The sequence below is a fragment of the Chrysemys picta genome, chromosome 14, assembly GCF_011386835.1.
Source record: "Chrysemys picta bellii isolate R12L10 chromosome 14, ASM1138683v2, whole genome shotgun sequence".
NCBI lineage: Eukaryota > Metazoa > Chordata > Testudines > Emydidae > Chrysemys > Chrysemys picta.
Window position 1 is genome coordinate 34,620,829 of NC_088804.1, and position 26,397 is coordinate 34,647,225.

Consider the following 26,397-nt stretch of genomic DNA (forward strand, 5'->3'; position numbering starts at 1 on the left):
CCTTGTCTACACAGGGGTTTTCAGCCATCAGTGTAGTTACACTGATACAGCTTTGCTGGTGCAAACCCCTAATGTGGATGTGCTGCACCAATGTAACTGGTGCAATTCAAACCCCTAGTATCGACCTACTGCATCCATGTAAATTGGTGTAAACCCCCAATGTGGATGTGCTGACCTAATGTAAACCATGATTTGCACTGGTGCAGCTAACCCATCAGGTAAACTAGCTTACAAGTCACGGGTTGCACTGGTGCAATGGTTGTTATACATCACGGTACAGGCAAGGTCTTAATAAAGGCTTCAGGAGCTGATTCTAAGACAGGGTCCCTCTTGTTTCTGATCTCTTCTACTCTCTTGTTCTTTTTTGCATTTGTATCTCAAGTCTTGCCTCAGTTCCACTAAAAATCCCAGTGAAGTGTTATACTCCCTTTCTGCCTTCTTTTTCTGTTTTGCAAGGAGCAAGCCATCGGCCAGGTCTGCACACCAAAAACCAAATTCATTCATCATAAAAATGTCCAAATTTCACATAATGTAATCCTGTTGTAAACCCGAAACACGCTCCTGTGGTAAGCTACAGCCCTTTGTGCTGCCAGAACTGGATATATTTTCTTTCTTTTTTGGGGGGGAGGGTGGGTAAAATTGATTAGTGTGTTTCTTCCATTTATGTGGCCCAGACTATCCATGTGGGTAAAATATCCCGTTGTAACTAGTCTGTTCTTTTCATAGACTGTTTGGATTTGTCATCTCTTTGTCCTGTTGCACGTCTGATGAGGAAAGCCTTAAGCAAACTGCTACTACCATCATCTTACTTCCCACATTCCCTTGAACTGTAAGTCTGCAAGGAAGGTGTTGCCTTCCAAGAAATCAGCAGGCTAAGCTGAGGAACAGATGGAAACAATCAATACACTTATTTATGCAATTACCAAAACAAACCAAAAAAGCAAATGTCTTCAGTGATATCTGTGTATATAAAAATTATTAAAGATAAAAATATGTATGATGCCTCCTCTCTCATCCTTTGCATGTTACTTGTCTTTTTAGGGTATGTCTACACAGCAAAACCTTTGCTCAGTACCTGACCTAGCTTGACTCTAGCAAGGGTGGATAACAACAGCAGTGACGTCAGTGGAGTGTGGGTTTCAGCATGAGTAGTACAATGGCGTGTGATCCTGGGTACATACTTGCTTTGTTAGTGTACTCTAAAGCCTGCACTGTGTTGCATTCACTGACACTGTTATTATTACCTGCACTAGTTGGACTCAAACTAGGTCAGATAGGCTAGTCCATGCACAGCTTTTGCTGTGTACACATACGACGGTTAACTCTTTGGGCCTGGGACTCTATCTGTATAGCATAAATACAGTGCTTAGTACAAGGCCCCGATCAGTGCATAATGCATCCTGCCATAGGACAGGAGTCTACACAGTCTTTTCTAACTCTGACCCATGTCATGTGACTGAGGAGAGGAAGTGAATTTCTGACTCACTTCTGTGCATCACACTTTTTATTACAGGTGCGAATAGCTACATAATATAGATATTTAATAAATATAATTAATAATCAGTGGTGTCATTCTATCCTCTCTTCTGTGGCACCCCATCGCCACGCTATCTGAGATTAATAGCGCCACTATCTCCACCTTCTTCTTCCCCTTTTCCCAGTCTGTTTTTCTCCTGATCTTTTATAAAAAGTCTGGATCCTTCAGCATTTCCCCCTCATGGAATCTCACTTTCCCACCGTGTCAGTTCAGCCTGTGAAGATGAAATTCTCCCCCTTGTGCTATTCCTCTTTTTCTATTGTTGGACCTCTTCTGTTTTAGTGACATTTCAGACATTTCTCCTGCTGAGCTGGGCTTATAGCTCTGTCTCACAAGTATGTTCTCTTGGCATTCTTATTTGTATATATTATTAGTATCACAGTAGTTCCTAGGCACAATCAAACATCAGGCCCCATGGTGGTAGGTGCTATACAGGCATGTAAAAAGGCAGTCCATGCCCCAGAAAGCTCATGATCTACATGACAGACAAGATGTGACAGGTGGATGAAAAAGACAGAGTGGGGGTGGGGTAGAAGGGTGAGATAACAATAACATGAACAAAGTTTAGCAGAAAAGCAGAAGTTGCAGCATGTCACTTGCCTAACCAATGCCAGGCAGGAGTGATTTGCAGGCACTATAGCAGAGGTAAGTACTCATGAGGGATTTAAAGGAGGATAAGGTGGCAGCTTTATGAATTTTGTTGGGGTGGGGTCTTTTCCCAGGCACTTGGGATGATGGGGGAGTAGGGTGGAGGGAGAAGTGGACCATCAAGGCCGTAGATAGAAAGAAAATCCTGTTTGTATTGAATCAAGCAGTTGAGAGTATGGATCCTGTGTGCAGGGAAACAAAGATGGGTTTGTAACTCAAGCATATACTGACTCTGAGTAGTTGGAACTGGACTGCAACTGGCTGTTTAGCACTATCTGTACTAGCCAGGAAAGTGGAGACCACAGAGACCAAATACACAAAACAAACAAATAGCATTTTGGAAGCTAAGAGCAGGAGAATCATACTCATCAGCGATGGGAAATAATCTGTTTTAGTTCATCTAGTCCTGCTGCCTCCATGCTGTGATTTACCTGTGGCAGAATTAAATATTTTGAGAACCAAACAGTAAGTGATTAGAGTTGGGAAAGGGAGGTGATTCTACAAGAGCGTTTTACTTTTATGCAGTTGTCTGCAGTCAGAGAACCCCAGATCTAGTCCATCTCCCCAAGGCAGTGCAGGATTGTGCCCTACAGGACATTTTTCCAGGACTAGCTGGTCAAGTTTCAAATGTCCCAAACAATGTAGTTTCCACCTCTCTCCCCTGGGTAGCTGATTCTGTTTCAAGTTAAATTCTGAACCCTGATCTTGATAAGGTTTGTTGGCACTCTGGGATTATGATGACTGTGATTTTAAACAAACTTTGACCCTCAGGACCCTTAAAATCTCCGGTAACAGTGCACTGTTGGATGCTTCATGAATTCAGTGGAATCTCTGAAATGGGGGAATTCATCAAACAAATAATTTCAAAACATTTAAAACAGTACAGCATTGTTGTGACAATGAATTGACTCTAGCAGGGATTTGCTCTGAGTCAAAAAGGGCAGTTGACAAGCATTGACTAATGAAATAATTAAGCCACACAGGACCCTTGTAAGGGAGGTAAGAAGTTCTGTTATCCCCATCTAACAGGTGGGGAAACTGAGGCAGAACAGAAGCAATTTGGTTAAAGGATCAGCTATTACAGGGAGCTGTGCTGTGCAGAACCTAGATGGACAGACCAAATCACAATTTGGGAATTCCTGGTGCTCAGTCCTTTGCTCAAAAAACCAGCTCACATCCCTGCAAAGACAGCTCTGGGCTCTGGCCAGCCAGCCTCTATCTGCCTTTTATGGCTAACACAAACTGGTTGACTTTGACAACAGACATTTCCAGGCTCTAGATAGTAAGAGTGGATTTCCCCCACCCGCTTGAGCTGACTGTGGCTAAGAGTTTGTCAGAATATCAGTTAACACTGTAGCTCCTGTAAAATTAATTAGGATGGACTGAACAAATGAGCAATGTTTTAATCTCTTTTTTGTCACCTATGCAAGTGCATTGCAAACCCAACTGGGGTAAAACCCTTCTTGAGGCATGTGCATTTTTATATCTTGCTTCTGTTATAGTCACTCCTTTCTCCTCCCCCCCCCCGCCTTCCCCAATTTAATTTGTGATGTGGTGCCATTGCCTGCCCTGAGTTTGCTTTCACAGAAGGTGCCTGAAGGCAGTACTTTCTGCTGTGTAGGTTTTGGCATCTCAAGTGTTTTTCATGGGTTTTCCAAGCCCCCATTGCTATACAACCTGTGTTATTGGCAGCCAGAAGTGCCCATGGATTTCCTGTCTTTCTTTCCTCTAGAATTCACATTGTTTTTATTTTAACACACGGTTATTAATGGGTGCTACCAAGCATAAGAGGCATGTGATGCCAGTGCTTCTGTTTTGGCACTGAGGAGGGACTTTGTGCAGAACACTTGATGGACTTGAACATAGACAGCCAAGAGACTAAGTAGTGGAAGTGCATGAAAAGTGTGTTTAAGATTGGATTCCTAGCCAGAAATATGCAAAGGGGGGCGTTTGTGGGTCAGCCTCACTTTGTCGGCTTAGAGCTGAGAAGATGAACTTCTCCGTTAACAATACACATCACAACTGAATTAGCCTGAAGGGGAAAAAATAGCTTCTGTATCTGCAAAAGAGGAATGTATTTAGGCCATCTTAATTAGGCTGGATGGGGTGGGGCTATCCTTGTTTTCATGGCCATTGCTTCTTTCATTAAGCAATTTTTTTTTTTAATTTTAAAGTCAATTTTAGTGATTTCTGAAATGCAGGTTTGACAGCACTGGAAACCGGCAATGTGGTCTAGTAGACAGGATATTGAACCAGGAGACCTGAGTTCTATTCCTGTTTCTGGCACTGACCTACTGTGTGACCTTGGATAAGCTGACTTGGGCTCAGGTTGCGGGGCTTTTTAATTGTAGTGTAGATGTCTGGGCTTGGACTGGAGCCTGGGCAGTAGGACCCTACAAGGAGGGTCCCACAGCTTGGGCTGCAGCCCACGCCGGAACATCTACACTGCAATTAAACAGCCCCACAGCCTGAGCCCCAAGAGTTCAAGTCAGCTGGCACGGGTCAGCTGCGGGAGTCTAATTGCAGCATAGACATACCCTCTGCCTCCTCTGAGCTTTGTCTGTCTAGTCTGTTTAGATTGCGAGCACTTACTGCAGGGGCTGTCTCTTACTTTGTGCCTGAACAGCCTCTAAGCATAGGGTGAGCGGAAGCAAGGGGGAGCTCACCTCATCGCTTCTCAGCTCTCTATGAGCTGAGGGGTGAAAACATTCTCTCTCTCTCTCTCTCTCTCTCTCAAAGTAGGTTGGTTTAAAGAGAGGGAAGAAGGTCTGGAGAGTTGCTCTTTTTTCCAGAGTGGCTTTCTCAAGCCTATTGTTAACAGCCATTTGACAGCTGCTTCTGAGGCTGTATGGCTGCTGGAAAAAAATGGGGCTTAGGAGGGGTTATTTATTATTTAAGCATCCGTCTACCCCTCTATGTCGCTGAGATATTTTTAGAATGCTGATCACCGTAGTATCTAGGCGCCATCTTGTTGGGGTCTGGACTCAACGCTCCGCCAGCTGACATGTCTTGTACTTTGGGTGATGTTTCAGTTCCCAGAACTTTCCTGAGAGCGGAGGAAGAACACCACTAAGCAGACTCACTATGGCAATGACCGCAACCAGCCTATTACGGGCTTCCTGTACTATTTTCTGTGCTGGTTGCAACACAAGGTGACACAAAAGCCAGAAACCTCAAAATTCACCCCGTGCTGCTCCAGCTTTGTTCTTGCCCATTCATAGCGGGGGCAAAGTATCTATCTCAAGTTCTGATCTCCCAGGGCCTTGACGGGGGTGTTGCGCTCGTGCTGTTTGAAAGGGTAATTTAAGGGGTGGGGGGAAAGGAATGGACAGACTTACTTTTGTCCAGTATGTTACCTGACACAGACAGAGGCAAGCCCTCCTCAAGAGAGGGGGCCAGGGTCTCCCACAAAGGGCCAGCAAACTTGTCCCAAAGGGGGAGACCCAGCAGGGCTCATGTTGCAAGGCAGTGCCAGTGGCTGAAAGGTGGCTATACAGATGGCCTGGCATGAGGGGGAGGGGGATTGTTAGGCCTACTCTGGCGGCACAGCCCCCCAGCTTCATGCTAACCTCCCCCCTCCTCCCTGCCTCTTCTGGGACAAACCCTCCCTTACTTCCTGCTCCTCTAATGCCACCTCTTCCTCCAACTCCTCCCGACCCCAATCCCCATCCCGCTCTCCCTCTGTGCTCCCCCCTGCCCCACTCCTCCCTCCCCTGATCCCCCATCCCTCTCACCCCTGCCCCAACCCCTCCCTCCACCCCACCCTGATCCCCCTGCCCCCACCCCAACCCCTCCATCCCTCTCACTGTAGCCCCAATCCCTTCCTCCCCCACTCTGATCCCCCTGCCCCACCCCGATCCTCCATCCCTCTCACCCCTGCCCCAACACCTCCCTCCGCCCCACCCCAATCCCCCTGCCTCCACCCCAACCCCTCCATCCCTCTCACCCCAGCCCCAATCCCTCCCTCCCCCACTCTGATCCCCCTGCCCCACCCTGATGCCCCATCCCTCTCACCCCTGCCCCAACCCCTCCTTCCGCCCCACCCTGATCCCCCCCACCCCTCTCACCATAGCCCCAATCCCTCCCTCCCCCACTCTGATCCCCCTGCCCCACCCTGATGCCCCATCCCTCTCACCCCTGCCCCAACCCCTCCTTCCGCCCCACCCCTGATTCCCCCCCCCACCCCTCCATCCCTACTCACCGTAGCCCCAATCCCTTCCTCCCCCACTCTGATCCCCCTGCCCCACCTCCGATCCCCCATCCCTCTCACCCCTGCCCCAACACCTCCCTCCACCCCACCCTCCTGCCCCCACCCTCTCCCTGTGCTCCCCCCTGCCTCCCTCCCCTGATCCCCATCCCTCACCCCTGCCCAACCCCTCCCTCTCCCACTCTGATCCCCCTGCCCCACCCCGATCCTCCATCCTCTCACCCCACCCCCTCCTTCACCCAGCCCAATCCCCCATCCCTTACCCCTGCTTCCTCCCCCACTCCAATCCCCCTGCCCCCACCCCTCTCTCCCTCTGTGCTCCCCCCTGCCCCAAACCGTCCCTCCCCCGCCCCCTCTCACCCCCGTGCCTTTCCCGGCAAGGGGACGCTCATTATCTCCCCCCCGCGCTCTGCAGCCAGCACCCCCGCCGGGCTCCGCTCTGGGGGGGGGGGGGCAGCGCGCGCGCCCTACCCCCCGCCGCCGCTTGGCACGTGCCCCCCGCCCGTCTCTTTACACCCCGGCCGGGCCGCCTTCAGCAGGCAGCGCACGGTACCGCAATCTGCGGCGGCCATTGACGTCAGAGGGGGGCCCGCACATGGACCCCGAGGGGACCAATCAGAGCCGCCCTGAGTGGCTGCCGCTGCGGCTGCTGCTGCAGACAATCTGTCGGCGGAGCCACTCGCTCCTCTCCGGCCGCCGCAGCCACATGCCCACGCTCCGCGGCCGGCTTGCACGCGCCCCCCGCACACGCGCAGCCCCGGGGGTCCGGGGCAGAGACCCGCGCTCCCCCCGCTCCCGCCGCAAGGCGGGGTCCCCTCCGCCCCGCTCCCGCGCGCGCGGCCAGCTGCCCCGTCCGTCCCCCGCGCCCGTGCCGGGCTCTGCCCCTGCGCCCCGCTGTGCACGCTCCGCGGGGGCATGGATCTGGCCCAGTGAAACCCGCCGGAGGAAGCCGGGACGGGCGCTGGACCAGAGGGCAGAGACGCGCTGGTTGTAGTTGAAACAAGGAATTTTTTTAAATTGCTTTCTTCCCCTTTTGGGGGGTGGTTCATTCCCTCCCCCCCCTCCTCTTGGACAGTTTTTCCTCCTCCCTCGGCGGTTTTTTTTGGGGGGGGGGCTTTTTATTATTATTTTTTTAAACCTTTTTTTAAAAAAAAGGCGGTTGACGTTCAGCAAGAAGCCAAAGCTGCTATGGATTTTACCGGCAGCTCGGGTGGGGGCAGCGATCACCGACAGATCGAGGAGAGCAAGCCGCTGCTGGGTGAAATGTCTGCTACTGAGGGGAGTAAAATGGGTGCTGCGCGTTGCAGGCGACCCCCTTCTGCACTGCAATGGCATGAGGTATAAACTGCTGCAAGAGGGGGACATCCAGGTTTGTGTCATCAGACACCCCCCGGACATTTCTTAGCAAGATCCTCACCTCCAAATTTTTGAGGAGGTGGGAGCCTCATCATGTAACCCTGGCAGATAACAACTTAGCCTCAGCTACAGTAAGTGACCCTGTTCTCGCATGCTCCATATCTTCCTCAAAGAGCAGGACAACGCTCCTGTCCTGCAACACAGAGCCAGCTCCCCGCTGCTGAATGTAATGCCTTGCTCTGTTTGCTCTGTAACACAAGACAGCCCTGTTGTCAGATTAATGTGGACTATGCCTCTTCGGCAACGCAGGCAGCTCAATTTTATGTCCACCTACAGTCTACTAGAAAATCAATTGTTGTTAAGTTACATCTCGGGGATGGTTAGGAAATCTACAAAAACCTGCCTACTATAGAGGCTTGGTGATAGCTATGTTAGGCTTTTAAAATTAATTGCCTGAATGTGTGTAATGTATAACCAGAATTGTATATTGCTTTCAAAAATGCCAGGCAAGTCTGAATCTTCCTATGTTGGAAGAAAGGTTCAACCACAGGTCTACCTTATTTATTTATATATTTTAACCCCCAGTTGCCTACATTCATAATTTTGTTCTGTGATAACGTGGGGGGGGGGGGGAACTTGACTAAAGCAAATCTCATTGAACTAAAAAAGTAAAAAAGAAAGTAAGTACGCATAGTAACCGATGGAAAACAAATATTCTCTTTGCACAGGACTAGAAAATGAAAAATTAAAGAATCTGTTCTTCCCTAGCCCTCTGTGTGTGATTGTGTGTATGTTGTAATGGTACGCGTGTGCACATGTGTGAATGAACCCCAATGTCCAAAACCCTATTGTTGGGATTTTTTTTTTTTTGCAAGCTATAAATAGTGTTTGCTAACTTGTAAATATTATTGTGTTTTAAAATCAAATCTCGTTTTTATTCTCTGTGTGATATTTTTATGGTTTTGTCCCCTGGGAATGTGACAGTGATGTGAAATTAGGATATTTTAACAATATCTAAACTAAAATCTGCCGATGACATTTGAAGTATTGGCAAGGTTGGAGGTAGGGAGGAGGGAGACAGGATGCTTTTAATTTTGAAACCAGATACTTTTCGTATGGACCCCTGAATATGCTGTCTTGGTCTAGGCCTTGTTGTTGGTTCTGATTTTGGTGGTCACTTATCCTATCCTATCCAGACACTGACAAAGTGGAATGAAATATGGTAGTCTCCTTTATGGTTTTCTCTCCCTCATTGAGGACAATGTAGAAAACCAAGTTATAAGCAAATATTACCAACACAAAAGGTACATATAGCAATATATACTCTCCTTAAAATATGGAGAGTGTGTGTGTGTGTGTATACATATTACAAAAAATTACACATATATAAAACATGTGGTATCTATACATTTAAAGGATCCAATGGGATTTGGTGGCAGCAGTATGAACCAATGAAATTTAATGAGTTTACACACATTTACAGTCATATAAGACTTTAGGTAGATAGTAGTTTAATTCTGGCTTTTTGATTTTTGTGTAAATACCTTCTTTTTCTCAGTGGATCTTCTGTAGAATAGAACTGGTACATTGGTTTAACTCTGTCCTTCCGATAGGAAACTCTCAATGTGGGACTGTGAATTAGCCTTTATATGGGTGTCCATCAGTGGTCTATTTGGATGAGTTTCCTTCAGTCAGTGGTGTATTTGAAGGTTTATTTCAAACATGGATGTAACTTTATATGAGGTCAGCACACATGTAAATGTTCAAGGTTTCTTTAACACAGTATTCTGACACACACAGTATCTCAAGCAGGATCATCAACAGGAGTTAGCTGTACGTAGACCATCTGCCCACCCTGAAGGGCCTGATGTCGTTCTTTTTCATACCTAATATGCTGCCACCATGCCATCTTCTGTTGTTCTATTGAGTTATCCAGGATGTTCACATGCCCAGAAGAATATTAACCTCTCCCTGAAAACTGAGCTACTGGTAGGAAAGAAGCAATAGGCAATGAAGCATCAAAGGAAACATGAGTATAGAACAAGTTTGGGTTCTGCTTCATTCTGTGAAGATACTCTGAGGGGCAGAGTGGAAGTTGAATACTAATGGCGAAAGGCATTTTCTTTGCAGTGGCCATACTATCTGAAAAGGAAAAAAGAGGTGTAATGCCTGATATTGATATGGGTAATCATATGTGTGCTTAATATATTTAAAAAAATAGAAAATAAAAATACACCAGAGATTAATTTTTATGTGTGCAAAGAGAGCACACTACCTCTTTCTTTCTGGCAAGGTTTTAACTCTATTTCAGACACCAGGATAGTACTTTCTGAAAGAATTTCCCATTCAGTTTATGCTAGTTCTCTAATTAATATGTGGTTTTCTCTCATCCTGTCTCCTTAAGATGCATAATTAACAGAAATATACTAAATCACTCTGTCATTCCATGCACCAATGTCTCATGCTGCTGGTCTCATTGTTTTCTGTGGGAGCTCCATTTTGTTGAGTGGTGCTTATTTGTGCTAGGTCTTGCACCTGAAATGATAATTTCTCAGTGCCAGTTTACTAAGTAAATACAGTATGTTTAGGGCTAAGTCCTGCTTGCCTTATGTATGCATGCAGATAGCCTCATTGATTTCCAAGGGACTATTCAGCCAAGCAAGGGGAGCAGAATATTACCCATAATTATGTACTTGTTGCCTGAATGTGTAGATCTGTATTCAATCATGTTTTTAGACATTTGATCTTGGATATTTAAATTTATTTTTGTAAAATGCCAGGTGTATACAATTCAAACAGAAATCACTGTTGGTTTCAAGATAAGGTAGAAATGGGAAAACATATTGAGTGCCTAAAATTAGGCACTTAAATCCATACTTGGGTATCTAAATAGAAGAGGTTTGACTTTTTTTTCAGAGCTATGGAACCATCTGTAGGTTCCACTGAAGGAGGCAGCATTGTGGGCACTCAGCACATCTGAAAACAGGCCTACTTTAACACTTGCAGCTTTCCATGTTCAAAGTGCTCTACAAACATTCACTAATTAATCTTCGCATCATCACTGTGCAAATCCTGTGGCATGATGAGTTTTACCACATCCTACATAAGAGGAATAAAATTGAACCAGGAAATAACCTCACTGTATTTTGTGTTTGAAAGCAAAAGTTGTGGGGGCAGCCAAAAATATTAAACCTTGATCTAGCCAGGTCTGCACATAAATGGTATGGATAAGATATTTGTTAGTCACAGACATTTGATATCCTCTTTGTTATCACCTGGGACATATGTGACTGAAATCCACCCCCAGAAACTTTTATTTGCTAACCAACTCAAGTCCAGGCATTGGGTTATTTTGCGTCTGGATTGTCCATCTGTTGTTTGTACCTCTGATAGACACTGTTCCATGTAGAAATGTGTATAATAAACCAGGATCTGTTGTTTTGTCAAGATAGGTGACTTTTTCCATTGTTTAATTAGGAAAATATGCATTCTGGCTCTGAGAAGACAGCTTTCCTTGGAGAATCCACTAAGCAGGGAAATAAAGAGAGAAATATTTAGGCCATCTTATTTTAGTGACAGAATTCACAACCTTTACAAAAATCACATGATACATTTTTTCAACGCTGTGAATGGTAAATGCTTCAATTATAATTAACCTGTATAAAGTAAAAATAGGAATCGCTTTACATTAATTTTATGATAAATTGTTGGCATGGGCACCAAAGTAAAGACATGAAAACCATGCTCTGTTCTACAGAGGAGAGACTCTCTTAACCCTGGTCTACACTGAGAAATTAAATTGACTTAGCTATCTGTCTCTTGGGAGGTGTGAAAAATGTGCACCCTTCAGTGCTGTAGTTAGGTTGACTTAACTCCCAATGTAGCGGTGCCTAGGCTGATGGAAGAAACAACCTTTTGGTGGTCTGGATTAACTACCATGATGGACAAAACAGTTCTGTCTCTGTAGGAAGTGTCTATATTATGGTGCTGCAGTGGCACAGCTGCAGTGCTGGAGCTGTGCGGCTGTAGCATCTGTAGGGTAGACAAAGCCCTTCCTGTAGATGTTGGGATTTTGCCTGATCTGTATTTTATTTCCATTGTTTGTTTTGTTTCTCATTTCTCTTCAGACGATTTGCTTTATACATGGCATAGTTTCATGAATACACATACATCCTGTGTAGGCTATGCAGCTGCTGTGCAGGGATATGTCAGCTTTTTAGCTAGTTTGTTTTCTTTCTTTCTTTATTTTTTTTAAATCTTTCAATGCCAAATGTCCCAATAGGACGTTTTGATATTTACAAACTTCATTTGCCAGATAACAACTTGCTTGGGGACAAATCTGACTTTCTCCCTATGGGAGGAATGATGTTTGTTTGCTTTATAAACATTTATTAAACTCTAAATGACAGTGCATTTGCGAATATTCTTTCTGGGATTTTCTTTTTTTAAATAGCGTCTGCCTTTGTGTAGGGATTATGTGGTTAGTGGCAATGATTGTAATAAAAAAGATCAATGATAATCCATTTTAACCTCTTTTCTCTAAATCATTATGAGGAGAATGAGAATTAACTATTTTGAGTACAAAGATGAAAATGAAATTTTCAATAGTTTTCAGGTGCCTGTCTTAATTGGACTTCTGTAGAATCTCTTTCCGTTCCCTACTTTGTCCCTTTTGTGTGTCTTCTTTTTTTCCCTTCTGCCTCTTCCTTTTCATTTGGTTTCTTCCTTCGCTTGGAGTATTATCTAGCAGACTTTACTCTGAGTGCAATTGGTTTTTAGTCCCTGGAGTTTACGTGTAACATACATGCATACAGCAAAAAAGGGGAGGATGAAGTAAGCAGTTCATTTTCACTCTTGTGGTATGACATACTTCTAGTAATTCCATCTGGGAAGACAAGGCATAATTGCAAGCATGAAATTACTCATTAACATCCAGTTCCTTGAGGGAAAAAGTAGCTTTTTTTTTTATACATTTCTTACTTATTTTTAGTTTCACTTTTACAGGCAGGTTCGATATAATGGAACATAACCAATCCCATTCAAAACTGGAAATAATCCTGAAGAGAATTCAGAGCTGTTCTGTGTGGGGAAATATATTTAAAAGAAGAATGGACGTTATAGTCACCCAGGGAGCTTATGAATTGCATATACACTCACTGCTTAGATAGGTGTTTATATGTGATCGAAAATAAATGAAGCAGGTACAGGAAAAAATGCTTGAAATTAGGAAAGGGGGAACAGAGATTTGAATTCATTTTTCAAGACCAAATGGAAGCTATTGTGCTGTTGCATGTTTTTTGAACTTTTGTTTCCTCTGTTGTCTTAAAATCAAGGGAAGAATTGCTATCAAGAAAGAATTTTTGTTTTCTTGAGCACAGGTTCCCATTTAGTTAGAAAAACATGGTTTTAAAAATTAAATTTCCCTTGGAAAAACAATTTGATCAAGGGGGAAATATTATGCAGAACTTGAAAGTTTCACAGTACGCTTAAAAACAGAACCACATTTAGAGGGTTCCTGAAATCCAAACACCATCAGGTTCCCCAATTTCTAATTAAAGTAATAATAAAAATAAACAGTTACTTGATAAGCCAAGTAAGCAGTGGTGCTGGAACAATTTGTATAGTGGGGGTGCTGAGAGCCATTGAACCAAACTGTAAATTCTGTATATGATGGAAACCATTTCAAGCCACAAGCCAGCGGGTGCTGTAGCACCCCTAGTTCCAACACCTATGTAAGAAAGTGCCTAACTCCTCCTCATGTTCCAAAATCTGTAAGTTCGCTGATATCAATGGGACTCTGCTAACATAAGGCTTGGCCCCTGAATCAGCACAGATATGGAATCAGGAATAAATTTAAGAGAATAATTTTCTAGTGCACCATAAAAATGAAATACTATATTAAATTTTCCTTATGGAATAATGTGTCTGAGAGCAGCAAGTCAAAATATTTCATATTTCCAATTAATGCTCTCCTTTGTTATACATAAATGTGTAATGCATATGTTTGTCCATGCGTGCATATGTTGGTGTGTTCTCTTAGTCATACAATATGATTAAGCCCTGTATCAGCCATCAGAATAGTTTCATTGGGCTCATAAAAAAAAAAAAATTCTGGAATGTGTAGATAACGGTTGGTAACGTGGAGGTTTTTGCTAATTGTGCCCAAAGTATTATTCTGTCTATATTTCACTAATAACATATTATCTGCATTGAAAAAAAAATCCATCTGTCCTGCAGACTGTAAATGATTTGTTATATGTTATTCTGCTGTAAGTGACAGGCCATTTATATTCTTATCTTAGCCATAACTTTGTTTAAAGAAATACCTGTTAATTTTTTAAAAGTTGTTTCACCTCCATCAGACATTGCTTTAGGGATTATCTTCAAAAGAGTAAAAAAACAGGGTATCTATGTATCCAGTACTGCCATGGTATTGTCATAGGACTTGAATACAATTCCCAACTGGAAGCCATATTTTTTTCAGTAGGATGAGAACTCTTTTAATACCAGTAGCATAAAAATCCTCATTTGTACATTTTACATTTTCATGGACAGGCACAAGAAAGGCGCTCATCAATTCCATTCTGTTTTATGTATCTTATTTATCATTGGAGGAAAGATGCAGTGCTAACCATTACATAATGACAGGTCCCTGGAGGAAGCTTGCAGGTTGCCTTGTGTACTGAGTAGAAGTCTGATTCTGCAGTGGGAATTGAGGGTTCTCAGCACCTTGGAGGAGAAGGTCCTCAAGTGATTGTGAGATCATCTTTTTTTTTTTTTAATATGAATGTTGCAGCTAGTGATGGAAAAAACCTGTTAGCTAATCTAGTCCAGAATATGGTCCCCTGGTAGAACATTTATTAACTATTATACTTGTGCTTAGTTAAAAGGCTATCTGATGATGTGTGTCATTTTGTTGGCATTATGACCATATCGGTTTATAGGTTTGGACTATAAAGAAGAGAGAGAACTCGTGGCCCCGGTAAAATCAATAGCAAAACTCCCATTTACTTAAATGGGGCCAGGATTTCACACAGAAGTACTAGAGGAAAAAGACAAACAGATTTAGTACAACGGTGAAGAATGATTCTGGAACTCATTAATTTCACAGATTTTTTTTTTTAATCTACATTCAACCTGTTTACTATTTTGAAGTCTGTGAATGCTAGCAGACACTAAATATGTGATACAGTAAAATGCTTTCTCTCATAATCCCTTATATTTTTTCATGCTCACAAGCACACCTCATTTAGGACTGCAGAACTCTTTATTCCAGGTAAAGAATGAAAGAAAAGACTTCATGGTGATAGTTGAGAAACCAGATTTTGGCTTGTTGGTTAGTGTTGCAACTTTACTGTGTACGTATGTGGTGTAATTATCTATATACATGCGTAGTGTATAATTCTATATGCATTAGAACACATGTATGCATATCTGTAGATGAGTTATGTAAACATACATGTAATATGTATAGAACATACCTGCGCGCGCACCCGCAAACACTCACTAAATATAGCGTATCTGGAATTTGCCCAGATTAATATTGGTTTGTGGCATATAGACTGATGGCAAGAAATGGGGGGGAAGGGGGAGAGAACGAGTCTTTTAAAAACAACAACATTGTAACCGAACATATCGATGACTAGTAAATTCTTAACTCTTGGGGTTGAGGAGAAAAGTGTGAAAACATCAACCCTAAAGGCTCAAAAACCAGATGTCAAATAATCCCTCCCCCAAATTCATTTTAAAATGAATCTCATGATTTACTGAGACTTGGCTCACAATTTTTGAATGTTTGCAGTTGGCAATCATGCCCTCTGATGCAGCAAGGGAACAGTCATCTCCTTGAATGTTTCTGTATTAAAACTGGTGTGTAACGAATGGGACAGTTCCTAAAAACAGGGGAATTATGCAAAGAGGCTGGAGCCTGGAGAGTCAGGTACAAGAGCTAGGAGGCGTAAAGGCTATTTTAATCAGACTTTTCTAACTGAATCGGAGTGCAGCTCAACTCAAGAGAGCTCCTCTCTCTGAGAAACCAAATAAGGCATCTGCTGGTTTGGGTTGACTCCCTGGGTCATCTGGGATAGGTGATAGGATCGGTCAGTCAAGGACTGCCTGTGACCTATCCTAATGAATAAGATCCAAACTGAAAAGAGCCAAATTCACCCTTGGTGTCACTCCACTGATGTTAATAGAGTAATGCAAGGAGGGGATTGTTCATGTGTGAATGGCCTGCAGCTTGATAAAGTGCAATGCCCAGATAGAGCCAAAAACATTCATTAAAATGTTCATGGGCAGAACTCCATCAAAGGAACCTCTTCTGGTTGGTGGACATGGCTGATTTCAAGTACTGGTGAGGCTCACCTACCTCTGTGCAGATAGAGCCCGAGTCCTGCTCTTTGATGATCAGACGTCTACTGTGCTGAGTGGCGAGGTTCCAGCCTTCCCTTGGATAACTGGCCATCTTATCAGTGAGGGGCTCACCTGAAGCCTTCCAGCCTGACACAATCAGTCTGTAAACACATTTAGCATGAAATGGCTGGGAGCGTACAGCCCTATGGCAGGGCACAGATTGAGGGCGTGGTTGTGGCTAGCCCTACTCACGTGTAGCAAGCTGGGAAGAAAACACAAGAAATGACCACCCCTGCGCCGGGGCTAATCAGTCTCTGTCCCATGGGCTCCTGCAGAGTAGTACGCGCTGCCAGTGCTGACCGCAGTGATCCTTTTCATGAACCACTGAACCCAGAGGAGCAGGGCCAGCACCTCGGGGGCATATGCATGATTTGTTGAAATGTATTAATATTCGTTGAACAGGATTGTGGTACACGGGTAATGAACATAACTACAAAGCAGTGAGATTTTTTTTGATCCGTTCTCAAACCCAAGCAAATAAAAACCTGGGGGCAGAGAGAGGAAGGGGAAAATCTCCCAATGAGCCTTGCCATGATTTGCTGCGTCTTGAGGGGAAGGAAGAAAGCAGAGAGAAGAACTGATCTGTTGAACCTATGTCTGTGATTCAGTGAAATGGGTTCTGGTGTTTCCCTAAGCGACTCTGGGTCAGAATGTGGTACTGCGAACACATCCTCCTCATTCAAAGTTCCCGAAAGCATCCTGCCACCTTCAGCCTCACCACCGCTTTCACCTCTGTCCCTTTGTATCATGTCTTCTGAGTATACTGCCAATTTAAAATCTGTACTTGCCCATGCATTTACGTGTGTAAAACGTGTTCTCGCCATTTTCACTCCCGTTACATTTTAGAGCTCGTGCATTGTCAGCACTGACAGCATTTTAAAGGCCTGATGGTGACATTCAGGCATGTTGCCCCAAGGAGCAGCTTGTGCATGGATTGTGCCTCTAAAGGTGCAACTCCCAGCTCCCTGGAGCATGGGAGGATGATACAGCCTGCAGCCATTCTTTTGCTGTCTAGCTGAGATGAGTGGGGTAGGGCCAGGATCCTGCTTCCTTTGTGGGAGTAACGTCCATGCTCAGGGAGTGCTCTTGTGTTTGGCCCTTGCATGGGATGCATAAAGTGGGACGGGTCCCTCCATTCTCTCCCCTGCCCAGTGCCTTTGCATTAGGGCCAAGCCTAAACATCTTATTGGTTTTTCCACCGATCCTGTTTACTTTTTGCATTTCAATCAGCTTGGACAATGAAACTAGCCTGGTAGGGTCCCTTTCTGGTTCTCACGCCCTTGCCCAGAGCTTCCGGTATTGCCAGATCTTGCAGTTTTATCATGAGTCTCATGATGTGAGGTTTTCCTTAAAGCCCAGCTGCTGGGATTGAGAGATTGATGAGATTCTCTGGAAAGTAAGTTCCTAGCTCTTGTAGTGGTGGAGAAAAGCTTAAAAACATGAACCAAGAAACCAGAAGGCAGATAAATAACGAACCTCAAATATTATTATTTTTTAAAACTCACTACGTTTAAGCCAATCTCATGAATTTTTGGGGCCAAACTCAGGATTTTTGAACAGTTGGCAATAAAAGGTTTCTGTTGCCTGGGTTTCTAGCACTACTGAGATGCTGAAATTATCAGAACAAAAAAAAATTGTTTTTCTTTTGAAATTTTAAAACCATGAAAAAATTTCTGTGAATTAGTGTTTGTTTCCTGCGTCATCTGTGACTTCTTAGTAAAGTTTTACAATTACCTGAAGAAAGTTGAAATTTAGTTACACTGAAGATTGTTTATTTCAGGAATACCAAGATTGCATTTATTTTTCTTATAAACTCTTAACAAAATCTAAATTTATGACAACTACGGGCATTTTTGAATTATTTTTTTCTCTGTTGTAAACACTTATTGTATAGTCAGTCATACACACCCATATATAGTGAGTGTATGCACGCAGTGGCTTTATTTATTATATGTGCATTTTGTGGGCCAGAGTTTTGGCAGGCAATTGCACGTGCAGAGTGCTTGCCTAATTTGTGTTTATAGTTACTGCAATTGAACATGTAAATCAGGTAATTGTGTGTGCAGATAGACAATTCTGATGATTTTTGTGAGCATTTACTGTTTTCTTGCCTAAAATAATGGTGTATTTTCTTCTAATAGCTCATTCTGACAACGTACCGATATACTCTTGCTTCAAAGGTTGTCAGGATTGATTCCAGACCCAGACAATAGGTCAGTGACACTTTGACTACACTGAGCCTTTCCACAGCTCCTATTTAATGAGGGAGATCTTGCTTCATTATTACAGGAACAGGGTACTGGGCACCATCTTTGCAAAAGGATTGGTGCTTTTTTTCTCTGCGTGTAAAACACAAATGTTAGAGGCTGGTGTGTTGAACCTAGGAATGACTTGGGAAGAATGTTTACAGAGGAGTCTCAAAACGTTGTGCTTGCTCCTTACTACGTATAAAAGTAAGAAGGCAGGATACAAGATGTAAAAGATTGTGTGGGCTCTTAAATAATGCATCCAAGAGTCAGATCCTTAGCTGGTGTAAATCGATGTAGCGCCATTGACTTCATTGGGGCTATGTAAAGATATACCAGCTGAGCATCGGGAACCTCTGATTGGGGTGGTTCTTGGCAGCTTAGGTACATTGCTGTACAAAGGAAACTTTCTGTGCATTGACTTTTAGTGCGCCAGGTCTGGGCATTTGATGCCACTGGCTGAGAATTGTGACTAAGTTGTTTCCTTGGATGGATAGCTCCGTGGTTTGAGCATTGGCCTGCTAAACCCAGGGTTGTGAGTTCAATCCTTGAGGGGGCCACTTGGGGATCTGGGGCAAAAATCAGTACTTGGTCCTGCTTGTGAAGGCAGGGGATTGGACTTGATGACCTTTCAAGGTCCCTTCCAGTTCTAGGAGATACCTCCATTAATTTATATTTATATTTATCTTGGCTCTGAAAAGGAAAAGGGGGGGGAAGGAACTGCCCCCGGACACCCTTGCAATCCCCCCAAGTATGACAGCAATTGCGTTTGTAGTTTATCTTAAACATTCTGATATTTGGGGGAGCTAGATGACTCAGGGGATTAGGAATGGGACTTGGAGGCTTCCAATTTGTAATTGAGACCAACCCAAGTTCGTGGGGACCAGAAATTGTTACTAGGTGCAGCCTGTTCAGCGGCCTTTAAGTGAGTGTAGTGGCTTTTGTTGACCACTCAGCAGTCAAATGTTCGCAGATTGACCAGGCACTACAAAGTGACTCCTTCAAATAGGTAGCAAGGCTTCACAGAGAGTAATACCTCAACTCAGACTAATGCAGAAGAGAGAAGAGGTTTTGTGGGCCTGACAGAAGGAAAAGGGAGGAATTTGGCATATTTCTCTTTGTACCCATTCACCCTAGTAGGAAACTACAGGTTAAGCTTAAGAAGCTGCTAGCTCAGGCAGAGGGGTCAGTAATATAGTAACCTGATTACTTAGGGGAAGGTTAGAGGTTTTATTTTTTGCCTGAAGAAAAATTGATTCATGCGCCCATCCTGGGTAACGGTTGAGGTTGTTGGCCATCTAGTTTGGGCTTTGGGAGCAGCCGGAGGTGATGTTAATCACTGTCTCGGGGAGGTGGGGGTGGGCCTGGGCTCTCTCTGTCCCTCTTGCACACTGCCGAGGAGGGGCTGGGTTGAGAACGTGCTGGCCGGTGGCTCTTACCGTGTGCCGGGCTACAGCTGCTAGTCCAGGTTGGACTGGGGGCGGAGGAATGGGACTGCCTCTTCCCCTGCACGGGCTGCTTTTGGGGCTGGGGTTGGGTCAGACCCACCTCCAGGAACCTATCCCAGCTGCAGGAAGCTCTGCACCCATCCACCTCACTTCCTGCCTCCATTGTTTTCCAGCTGTGGGCGAGGGGTCGCTGCATAGGGACTTGTCCGCCATCTGCATAGCCCCCATGCATCACCTCCCCCAGCACCAGGACCCCCGCTCAGCTGAGTCCTAACCACCTGCACCCAGTCCCCCATCCCATCAAGCCCCACTCTCCCAGCACCCGGACCCCCCCGCTGAGATCCCTGCTGAGCCCCATTTCCCCCCCCCCCGAGCCCCAGCCACCTTCTCCCCCACCCCAAAGTCCCCTTGCACTTGGAACTCCCCAACGGAGCCACCCGATCCCAGATTTCCCCACACAGAACCCACTCACTCCACACCTGAAGCCCCTCCACACTGGGATCCTGATGGGCTGAGCCTGCTTGCCCACCGTCTGGATCAGGAGGGAGGAAGGGAGGGCTGGGTGTTCGCGTGAACTTCTGTCCTTCTTGTTTGCTGTGGAACCATATAGCTGTGCTGATATGCTTAATAAGGAATCTATTTGTCAAAAATACATTTCCTGAATCTTTTTTGTTGTCTGTATTGTTACAGACATACTTGCTGACAGGTATAAATTACCAAAATAATTGAAAATGGTATGATTATATTGTGTTTTGATAAAATATGCAGAATTTGTCATTTTTTGGTGCAGAATTCTTAATTTTTTGGCGCTGAATTCCCTCAGGAGTAAACAAAGGATGACTAATGAACTGCTCTGGAATACTATGGCTTTGAGCTGTATTATGAAATACAAGCAGCAAATCTCCTCTCTGTGTGTGGAAATGAGGTGTTTTGATGAAAGGTGCTCTGTAGGTGTAAAGTATTAATCTTTCTATTGTTGGTTTGTTCTCTCTCCTCCTCCTCCTCGTCCTCCCCCCCCCCCCCCATCCGCCCCCGGTCCCACTCTTCGGGGTTTTCTCTCACTCTCAAGTTCTCTAATTTATCTTTCACTACGATTTGGGAGGGGAGGGGAGGTTAGGATTGAAATAGAGAGTAACATGGTTTCCAGAAATACAATGCAGACTCTTCCTCCTCTCCCAGAGGAGCAAATGGTTTGTGCAGAGTCCTGGCACCAAAGAACATGTCTGGTTTCCAACCAAATAATGTGACCATTGAGAAAAATTTAAAACATCCGCTGGAACAGAACTGCTCTTCTGCTGAAGATGAAAATGCAGATGCAGCCAAAGAGTCTCTATTCTGATGGGAAACACATTTGCTAGAGTTACAAAATGCATTTTGGGTGATTTGTTTCATGCTTCATCAACTGCAGAAAAGTAACAAGTTGAAATTCAAATGAAATACTCTTTGCCGTATGTACACTTTTGTACTAAACGTTGAAGGTGGTAAGAGGAGTGATAATGCTTGTGGTCTCAGAGCGCAGGGTTTGTCTGCAAACCCTAATGGTGAGACTGCCTCCTTAGTCTCGCCTTTATCTACTGGCATGTTAGGCACCTGATTAATAATTGCTTTCTCTGGATGCCTTTTATCTCTGGCCTTGCTCAAAGTGGTTTTGTCTAATCTACGGCAAGCCATTCCTCATGTTCCCATCGGAGCAGTATCTAGGTTTGAACTCTTTCAGGCTAACCCATTTTTAAATATGGTGAAGCCAACCAACGTGGGTGGGGTTTGACTGTGTATAAACTGGTCTCTACTGGAGACAGAAGGCCTGGGGAGAAATACTGAGCTCCTAGCTGGTGCCCATCTCGCTAAATGTAGATTATAGGTCAGATTCTCAGTTGGTGTAAACTGGCATTGTTCCAGTGAGTGGATATGCGCTAGCTGAGGATCCGAACAGGTCCTGCCTCATCTGTGCCCCACAAGGACAGCCCACTCTGCCATGCAGTTTTCTAGTGCTATTGAAGCTGTATGGACTTTATTTAAAAAACAAAACAAAACATACATCATGAAGCAAATTAAACAAAATGGCTGGCAGTTAGAGATCAGATCAGCACGCTCTTTATATGAAAATAGAGGTCTTTGAGTTGATGGTTGAAGTGTTCTTGTGATTCAAGAACCTTCGACTGATCTGTGTAAAAAGATTTGTAGGGGCTTTAATACAGCATAGGTTCTTACCATGGTGTAAATATGGCCTTCTGGTGCGAGTCCCAGTGTGATGGGACCTGTATCTGTATGTGTGTTCCCTTGTTAATGAACTTTTGGCCTCGATTTTTAATTTTTTGTATTTAAATTGGTGGGTTGCCCGTATTGTCTCATGCTTTCTGATTTATCATACCCATTTTTTCTCCAGCATTCGAAGGCTAAGATAAAGATGCGGTGTTTTATTGCATTGTCTGTGTTTAATAATGGAATTTGTAAAGGCTGGTTTTTTTTTCTTTGTCAAATTATCTCTGCAGAGGTGAGGGAAATAAACTTGTCTGTGTGTTTTTCTGACTGCACAGTCTGTACCTGTAGGTCTTGTAAGTTGGTGTCGTGACTCTTGTTACTGATCTGAGACTCTTGCTGTGCTCAGCTTTCAGATTGCCAGACTGTTTCTGCATTTGTAAGAAAAAACGGTGCAAACACTGTGCTGTTTCCAAACACGGAAGTTTTCCCATTCACTTCCTGTTTTTGCAGCACATGTTTGTGAAAAGTTCTTGCCATGTTTGCATTGTAGTTAGCACTAACGTAAATGCATTCAGCATTAGCTACTGTACGTTCCTGGGCCCAGTGACCTGAGTTTCTCTTCAAGGTGTGTGATTACTCTTTGTTTATGGTAAGATTGACTCGTTTAAAAAAAAAAAAAAAAGACGTGCATGTACAACTGAAAGCGCACAAAACTTTAACTGTGCAGTCAGGAGTTTGTGCATTTCACTCCCAATAGCCACACCAGTCAATAACCTAGTGATCTATATACATGGGGCATTAGCTGGATATATGCTCAGTGTGCAGATTAACATGGAATAGCTATAAAGACCTAGGTCACAACCTTTATCTGACCACTTGAGGACTGCCTGCATGATCCCGTGTGGTGTGTGTGTGGGATTCTCAAAACAAAGAAGAACCTTCATACAGTTGGACAGCACTGCATGTGAACTGCAGTAGACAGGGATGATGTCTCTGTACTGATGTGAATAGACTGTTGATTAGGTAGTACTTAATCAGCATAATATTTCACATCACGTTGCTCCCTAGAATGACACAAATGGGGCCTAGATGGTTCTGTGGCTTTGCTCTGTTGGATGGTTTTGTTTTGAAAATTGTTCACGTTGTCCTTTGGACTTTGCTTCTTTTCACAGGATCTTGGTAGAAAGGGAGGGTGGGTTGTGGGGTGACTTCTAAGGCAGTCAGGTGCTTCCCCGTAGGATAGGTCTCACTTTGAGAGCAACATGAGATTTTTCACTGCTCAGGCTCCTAAGGTGGCAAAGGGAAGTAAAGGTGATGCTTTTGGTGTCCTGAGCAAAAGTGCTCTTTTTCCGTGCTTAATGTTGGTTATGTGGCTACTCTGCTATCCCATCAATCAACTGTATAAGGAGCTGGCCTCTCACTGGCTGAAGGAATTTACTCAGTCTCTCATGTGGCACTGCAATTTGGGGGTAATTTTGTTGATTCTCCGGTCCTAAGATGTGTGTGTCTAGTCCATGAGATATGGACAGGCAGAACAGAAGAACTGATTGGGGGGAAATGCTATGATCTCCTCTCACCTTCCACTTGGACTGCCTCGAATTCTTTAGGGGTTCTCTGTGTGGGGGAGGGGCGGCATCTCCTTTAGCATACGGCTAGTTGGTGCAAAGTGTGGGGAGGTGAAAGAAAGTCCTTTCTCTAAAGCCTGTGGCTGGTCTTGTGCAGAAAATAAGATAACCCTAAGATAATCATGGCAATAGTTTCAAATTTGTTTCCAATCCCAGGGAGAGAAATCCACTTAGAACAGTCCTTAACTATCTGCCCGCAAGCTAAAATGCGGTGTGAGAGGCGAGTCATTCTTAGGGACCTGCAATGGGAAGAAGGACTTTTGTAGCTGCAGATAATTTCCTGGAAGTCTCTTCCATGTATAATGCAATAATTTAAGGGGTGCACTAACTACTTAATGTCATGTCACGTGTCTTCTTCATCAGTACATTGGAAGCCTTATTTCCTTTTATAGAGATCAGAGGCACTTCTCATAAATATAAGATGAAATTTACGAATATATACAGGGGATAGGTTACCTAGTTTCTCTGTTCTCTATGAACCTGTCACCGTATGTCCACCGTTATTTATAGAAGCAGCTGCATAAAGAAATGCATTTTGGAGGGTACAGATGTGAGCTCTTTGCTGCCTACTTCTGCAGTGAAGTGCAGCAGGAGGAGGGATGCTTCCTGTTTATAGCTGATTGCTGTCTGTCTGGATTACATAGCTCTCAGATGAAGTGGCATATCTTTACATCCGTGAGGCAAGGCCAGGTATAGGGAACCCTGCCTAGAGCTGTAAATGTAATGTAGTGCTCCTTGGCTTGTGTGAGGTGAAGTGTGTGTCTCTACAAGGCGCAAGTCTGCAGAATGTGATATATCCTGAATATGTAAGTGGGTAGTTTCAGTGCATCCCTTACACAGAACAAACACAGCAGCCCCACCATGCCTGGCCGTCAGCTGGAGGTGAGGGTGCCTGGCGCTTCTGGAAATCATGCCCAAGGTGTCTCAAGTTGGACACCCACAGGCAGTGGCTGCTTTTTGAAAATGTTTTTCTAAGTGTCTGCATCTCCGACTGCCTCACCCTTTGCAGACCCAGATGAAAACCACGGCATAATGAGTCCCCTGGCATTTGCCATAATTTATAACATGACCTTTTAGGAAAGCTCTTCCAACCTGAGGTTCACAACTGGAACTTTTTATCCGTGGCAGTTTTATTACATTAGAAACATTGCACAGGAAAGTGGTTCCTCTGTAATAGCTACTTGTTTAAAAAGGTGTCATTGTGTTACTGTGGATTTCATTGTTTAGTTAGAAAAGGATTTCCTACATCTTGGGTAAGTGTCAGGGTATAAATCTGGGCAAAAGCTGACTGTCATATATAGTCTGTGGTCCATTCTGTGATCACTTTGACCTGATCAGAATAAAGGAGTTTGTGTCTCCCGCCGCTATGACCTTATCTACCATTTAGAGATTATTGGGAGGATCACTGAAATCTTAGGGCCAGATTCTGATATCTCTTTCTATCTTAGCAGCTGACTCCAGGAGTGGTCCCATTGGTTTCAATAGCACAACTCTTAAAGTAAGATGTTATTCACCATGAGCCTGTATCAGCATATCGTAGTCTGTGGCAAGATGGCTAATTTTTTTTCCTTTTAAGGTACCTTTTAGATTCATTTATAACTGAGTTTTCCTTCATCTATGCCTTTGGGAATATCTCACTCAGCTTGGCAGTGTCTCAGTCCTCTGAATCCTGTGTGGGGAAAAAAGGCATGAAGCAAATTAACTAAAATGACTTGGAAGTGAAAGATCAAGTCAAAGCACTGTCAAGATGAAAATCTTTGAGTTGATGGGTGCAGTACACATGTGATTGGAGAGCCTTTAAATGATTTGGGTAGAAAAAACTGACCATGACAGAAAATGTAGCACTGGAGATTTCTAGGATTTAAACAAAAAATCTTGTCTCTGTCCGAGTGTCTCATTATTACTGTGATCTTGTGGTCCCAGCTACTGTGAACACAAAGAGCATTAGAGAAAGATCCTAGCAGAGTGTCCAAGTCTAAAAATGGGTTGAGGAATTGAGTGGGGAGAGAATGGGAGTAAACAACTGAAATTATTCTTCTGGCATCTTTCATAGCTTTGCCCATGTGGCTGCTGGTGCGCCCATTCCATTGCTTTTATTCATAGCATGTTTTCCTTTTGTTGGGAATGCGTTCTGCAACATCAGTGAGTTGGTGTCTGTACCTCTAGTACTAACAATCCTAACTACTTATAATTAGTGAATTTGGTGACTGGCAGTCATTGACCTGAGAAGACGTAATAACAGACATAAGCACAATGTAGATTTTGCATTTGTTTACAGCGTATGTCAGAAATCTGACTTTTATTTTTCCAGCGCTGAACCACCTTAGTGTGTGTATTTTTAAACAGGTGTATTTTAGTTAAAAGAAATACTGGTTGAATGTATGGAGGCTGTCTTCAGTGCAAAAAAATAGCTATCTTTTTGCTCAAGATAGCTATCTAGTGGAGATAAGGCTTGGATAGTTTTTACCTCCATTACACTAGTAAAGTAGCATCAGTGAAAGGTAAAAGGTTGACTTTGACTAGCTCTGGTAATTTCACTAGAGGTAAACTCTGCTTATGTCTTGTCTCCACTAGGATTTTGTATTTAGTTAGCTATCTGAGTGTAAACACACACTTTTTTATTTTTGCAGTGAAGACAGCAAGAGAATCTCAAGGCCTAGAGGGTCAGAATCTTATCCCAGTTCTACCGTGCTAATAATGATCCCAGTTCCAACAG

At 43.9% G+C, this 26,397-nt stretch overlaps 1 protein-coding gene across 1 annotated transcript in view; it reads left to right on the forward strand.

Moving 5' to 3' along the window:
- Positions 1 to 7,456: 7,456 nt before the first annotated feature.
- The window catches only part of CMIP (c-Maf inducing protein), a 170,305-nt gene continuing 151,364 nt past the window's right edge, over positions 7,457 to 26,397 (forward strand). The window contains 3 exon segments of the mRNA XM_005292311.5: positions 7,457 to 7,703; positions 7,705 to 7,779; positions 7,781 to 7,879. Coding sequence (XP_005292368.1) covers positions 7,581 to 7,703; positions 7,705 to 7,779; positions 7,781 to 7,879 — 297 coding nt within the window. The 5' untranslated portion in view covers positions 7,457 to 7,580.